At 41.7% G+C, this 6000-nt stretch overlaps 1 protein-coding gene across 9 annotated transcripts in view; it reads left to right on the top strand.

Annotated features, from left to right (window-relative positions):
* The window catches only part of SBNO1 (strawberry notch homolog 1), a 42721-nt gene extending 36721 nt beyond the window's left edge, over positions 1–6000 (top strand). For all 9 annotated transcript variants that reach the window (XM_050923468.1, XM_050923470.1, XM_050923471.1 and 6 more), the window contains 4 exons: positions 35–172; positions 1261–1337; positions 2384–2577; positions 4588–6000. In XM_050923468.1, coding sequence (XP_050779425.1) covers positions 35–172; positions 1261–1337; positions 2384–2577; positions 4588–4730 — 552 coding nt within the window. In that variant the 3' untranslated portion in view covers positions 4731–6000. The remainder of the gene's footprint in view (positions 1–34; positions 173–1260; positions 1338–2383; positions 2578–4587) is intronic.

Genomic DNA, 6000 nt, shown 5'->3' on the forward strand with positions numbered 1-6000 from the left:
CCATGTTTAAACTTACAAAATCATTTTTTTTCAGATAAGAAATAATAAGAAAACTGCCATCTTGGTAAAGGAAGTGAATCCCAAAAAGAAGCTTTTCTTAGTATACAGACCAAACACTGGGAAACAACTCAAATTGGAAACGTATGCAGACCTGAAAAAGAAATATAAGAAGGTGACCTTTTAAATCAACATTACTTAAAATGTAGTTTCTTTGTGGTAAAAGACAATGCAGGATTTTTCAAAACCCATGTCTTACCATATACAGTATGGTGGCAAGTTATAGAAATACACCTGTACCCTGATATAACGCTGTCCTTGGGAGCCAAAAAATCTTACCGCGTTATAGGTGAAACCGAGTTATATCGAACTTGCTTGGATCTGCCGGAGCGCGCAGCCACGCTCCCTCCCCCCCGGAGCACTGCTTTACCGCGTTATAGCTGAATTTGTTATATCGGATCGCATTATATCAGGGTACAGGTGTACTTAACCAATGTTGTTTGTGCAGTAAACTTTGTCCAATACAAGCCTATAGTTATCTTTATCCAGAAAGATCTCTAGGGCTTTGCAAGTCTGCCTAAACAAATAATGTTTTGTATCTGCAAAAACTTACAAAAGATTAGTCGTTCCATTAAGACTTTCCATAACCTAGAAGCAACTTTCCAAACATCAGCTAGGGAGAAGGTTCAACTGCAATTAAACTTACAGAAGATGCTTTATCCCCAAGATGTTTGAACACTAGGTACAATATACTCTAACCATACACAATTCTGAACTTTTAGAAACAGTATCAGGGAAACAGTCGAAAGTGCTGAAATTAATCTGTTCATTTGTCCCTCAAGATTGTATCACAGCAACATAATTGCTTTAGTAGCCAATGTTTTCGTAGGCAAGTTAAGAACTTACGCTATGCTTGTGAGAATAAGTGAACAAAGCGCACTGAAGTGTGATGATGTCTTTTGAGCTTGTCGCTGTATAAACGAGGTTCTTGGATCTGACATCTCAGTCAGTGAGATTCTACTATACCTAAACCTTTATTGACATCCTTAGCAGGATTTCCACTTTTAGCATGGATATACCAAAATGCTTGCCAAGCAATATAACTTGGATTGTTCATATTTAGTACTTAAAAAATCAAAACAAAACCATAGGTGTATCAGTGTTATCTGTTGCCCCATTGCTACAAGCAAAATACGATGTGCTGTTCTGTAGTTTTCAGAAGCCACGTTTATATTTTAATACAACTTTTAAATGGCTTTTCAGGTACCTTCTGAAGATGCTCTACCACATTGGCTAGAGCAGTACAATTCATCGGCAGATACCTGTACACATGCTTATTGGTTAGTATTTATATGTATATAAACAGGTTTTCTACCAAGGTGTTCGACTAAATCTGTTACTTTACCACTTGAACTGTTCACTTTGAGTATCAGAGGGGTAGCCGTGTTAGTCTGGATCTGTAAAAGCAGCAAAGAATCCTGTGGCATCTGAAGAAGTGGATATTCACCCACGAAAGCTCATGCTCCAAAACGTCTGTTAGTCTATAAGGTGCCACAGGATTCTTTGCTGTTCACTTTGAGACTCCTTCAGAAATTACATGAACTGACTAATATTGGTTCTTAGAATTGTTATGAAGATCTGGATGAAAAGTTGACTAATTAAACAGCCGACTCCTGGTCCAAGTGATAATCTGCAACTTCTTACCTTACAAGAGAGATGAAACTAGGAACTTGTTTTCAGACTTCACTTTTTAGTTCAGAGTGGGCCTAATAAAGAGCTTTTGTAATAACCCAGAGGGACTAAAAGTATCTCGTGCTTTGGTAAACGTTGAGATGTATTGGATATAACTAACTTGAAAAAGTGTGAACTCGGTAACGTTAGCTAGATTCAGAGTTGAGATGGTTGAAGTAAAGAACGTTAGTTTTAATGCTGATTCTCCTAGCAGGATGCTGTTAAACCCTCAACATCTGGTGCCTTGACTTCTCAGTGCTAACCACTGATGAACAATGTCAGTGTGTTAGTATCCTAACATCTGAATTTGTTCACAGAGCATTTAACCTCTTGCTATTTCTAATGGACATTATTGGTCAGAGCCTCAGCTGGTGTAAATTAGTGTAGCTCTATTGACTTTAATGCAGCCATGTCAGTTTACGCCTGCTGAGGGTCTAGCCCGAGATGTACTAATAGTTTTTCACGACTTTAAAAGCCATTTTGTGAAGTAGTTTTATCCATGTCCCCATCTCACTATCCAGCTTGACTATCTTAACTTTCTCATCCTTTAGTGTTTGTTTACAAAAGTAAAGATTTTTAATTAAAAAAAGTTCATTTGAATTGTAAAATACTCCCCCTTTTTTCTTTAATATGTTGAACTCTCTTCCACCTCCAGGAGAGGCAATTGTAAGAAAGCAAGCCTTGGGTTAGTTTGTGAAGTGGGCCTCCGCTGTCGAACTTACTTCGTCTTGTGTGGTTCAGTACTAAGTGTCTGGACAAAAGTGGAAGGAGTTCTAGCCTCTGTGAGTGGTACAAATGTGAAAATGCAAATCGTTCGGCTAAGGGCAGAGGATGGACAGAGGATTGTAGGTAAGCAAGTTTGTCCATTATTTTAACTTGTCTGCTGGACCACATAACAGTCAGTCAGACTCAGTGTATAGACTGAAGAGTTATCTTCTGAGTTTGTGTAGGAGGGATACAGATACACAGAGAATAGACCTTTGTGCCTTACTGTAAGTATTATGACTTCTGTATTATGAGTTGTTTGCATGAGGTTAAGGGGGAGGAACTATTCTGTGAAAAATTCCACCGGCTAGAGCTGAAGAGCAAAAAAAATTTATATATAGTGGTTGTGAAATCACTTCAGCCTAAGCAGCAGGCTCATTGTCATAAAGGTAAGAGTCATTGTACCCCTACACTACTGGACCAAAGTGTTGCACTTCCCCCTCCTGTTTATCATTTGATGCCTATTTCCCAACAAAGGCAAGATCCACCTCTGCCCCAATACACCTGTGGTTCTCTCTGCCACCCACTAGGGTTAGACTCCACATCTTTTCCACCCAGCTATCTTTAAAACCAGAGTCCCTCCCCTTTTCAGCCTTGAAGAGGGGTGGCAAACCCTTTTCAGCCACTAAAATACTCACTCTGCAGTATTTGTGAGCTATTAAAGCCATGGCTGAAAAGTATGAGTGGAGTGCATAGGCCTTAGCACGGAGATGGGCATACTTTTTGGCCTGAGGACCACATTTGGGTGTGGAAATTGTATGGCGGGCCATGAATGCTCATGAAATTGGAGATGTGGGCTCTGGGGTGGGGCCAGAAATGAAGAGTTCAGGGTGCTCGAAGGGGCTGAGGCAGGGGCTTGGTATGTGGGAGGGGGTGAGAGCTCAAGATGGAGGTGTGGGCTCTGGGGTATGGCCAGGAATAAAGGATTTGGAGTGCAGGAGGGAGCAGCAGGCTGGGGGTGGAGCAGAGGGGTTCAGAGTATGGAAGGGGGCTACAGGCTGAGGCAGGATGTTGAGGTGTGGGAGGGGGTACGGGCTCTGGGCTAGGGGTGCAGGTTCCAGAGTGGGGCCAGAAATGAGGAGTTCAGTGTGTGAGAGGGGGCTCTGGGCCTGGGGCAGGGCGTTGGGGTGTGGGAGGGGGTGAGGGCTCCAGCTGGGGGTGCAGGCTCTGGGGTCGGGCTGTGGATGAGGGGCTTGGGGTGCAGGAGGATGCCCCAGGCTGGGATTGAGGGGGATCAGGGCTGGGGTAGGGGTGTGGGAGGGAGGTGAGGGGTGCAGGCCCCGGGTGGTGCTTGCTTCAAGCAGCTCCCAGTAGCAGCAGCATGTCGTCCTCTCTGGCTCCTGTACAGAGGTGTAGCCAGGTGACTCTGTGTGCCGCCCCATCTGCAGACTGCCCCTCCAGCCCCCTTTGGCTGCGGCTCACGGCCAATGGGAGCTGCAGGGGCGGTGCTTGGGGCAGGGGCAGCGTGCAGAGCCCCCTGGCTGCCCCTATGTGTAGGAGCTGGAGGGGAGACATGGTGCTGCTTCTGGGAGCTGCACAGAGCCATGGCATGAGCAGGGCAAGCCCCCGACCTGCTCCCTGATGGGAGCTTCAAAGCTGGATTAAAAGGTCTGACGGGCCAGACGCGGGCCATAGTTTGCCCACCCCTGCTGTAGCAGCTTAACTCCACAGCGTTTAGTGACATTTAAGAGGTTTAAACTGTTTTCCTCTTCATTCCTGAACTTCTGTGGTTTTGTGACATCTTCTGTCCAACCAGGAGAGTGAATAAATAGCCAGTGCTGCCTTGTGCATCATTTAGTTGAAGATACAGCAAGAGTAGTTGAATCTGTACTTCCCTGAAGACAACTTGCATTTTTTCTCTGCTAGTCTGTGACTGAAGGATCAGGTGACTTCTGAATGTATTACTTTTAGTTGGGAATAGAACCTGTTGTACCGCTCAATAAGTTCTTAAAGCCCTTTACGTAGAAAATTAAATATTTTTATGCAAAAGCAACTACTGACATTTAAGGAACTTGGAACCATTGGCCTAAGTTCTTAAGCGTACAAACGTTTTATACATTTTAAGAAGTACATCTGACTTGTTGCTAATTACAGGTTTGCTCATTCCTGCAAATTGTGTATCGCCCCTTGTAAACCTCCTGTCAACATCAGACCAGTCTCAACAGCTTGCAGTACAACAGCAGCAGATATGGCAGCAACATCACCCACAGAGCATCACCAACTTCAACAATGCATAAGAGGACAGACTACAGGTGTTGACTTTGGTGTTTGAGAAAAGTCTGTAAAAGCATATCACTTGCATAAAAATCAGGGACAGATTCCAAAGAAATATTTTTTCAGTTCAGTTGTGCTCTCAGAAGTACTTTGGGAATAAAGAGGTACATAAAGGATGGTAGAACTGAAAGCCAGCAGTTGCTTATGGTGGTGCATCTGTCTATGCTCTCTGTAGAGCTTCCTGTTTTTTGCTTTTACTTTTGGCCTTTTAAGCCACAAACCACAAATTTTGTTTGAAAATGCTTGAAAATTCCCAAACAGGCTTTATTTTTATCTTGTCATACAGTGCTCAGGGTTTAACGCAGTACATCAATGCCATTGCTGTGGGAGATAACCTCGAATGCATGTATTGAGTATATATAGAAAATATATATTGGGTTTTTTCTCTTCAACTTGTAAGTTTATATAAGCATGAAAACTAGAGATTGCACATCATGCATTCATTCAGGTTCCTTCCCAGTTTCTGTTTGACAGTGCATGTCTTTGGAAACAGGCATGAACAGGATAAACACCCCAGTCAAGAATTCCGAGAGAAACAATCTTAGTTGTACAGCATTGGTTATTGCATTTTTATAGTGTTTATACCCAAGTATTGCATTTTTTCTGGTTTTCTCCTGGAGGTTATATATTTGAGTCTGCAACATGTTTTTTGTGATAAGCATCTTAAATTAAAAAGTTACTTCATTTTAATGTATTAATAGTATTCCTAATGTGTAATGCAAAGATGGCTAAAAGCCTTTCCTTTAAAATTAAAATATTTCCTTAATCCAAGGTGACTATGGAAACTAAGTGCAAATTCACTTCCACCTCATATACAATCTTATATTTTTTACTTCATTAATGTAATTTAATTTGTCACTTGTAAGATGAAACCTTACTTGAGTTGTAAATTAGACAATGGGAAACTTTTGAGGATTCCGCTATATGTGCTGTTTCTGTTACCCAGTAACTTGAATACTGTTTAATATGTTGTAAGACATTGTAGAGTTTATCTGGAGCTGTTTAAAAGAAATTGTAATGTACAAATGTGAATAGTCACTTATCTATAATATGGGTAAGTTTTGTTTTGCCTATAATAGTAGATGTTTATAAGAAAGTGAAGGACAATGTTTGTCATTTCTTGCTTGCACAGGTTGCACTATTGAAAAATTGAGATTGTATAAACCTGTCCAAAAAACTGCAAGATACCAAAATCTTGTAGATGTCAAATAAAACGTTATTGTACTAACAAAA

Source organism: Gopherus flavomarginatus, chromosome 15 (assembly GCF_025201925.1).
Source record: "Gopherus flavomarginatus isolate rGopFla2 chromosome 15, rGopFla2.mat.asm, whole genome shotgun sequence".
NCBI classification, from domain to species: Eukaryota; Metazoa; Chordata; order Testudines; family Testudinidae; genus Gopherus; species Gopherus flavomarginatus.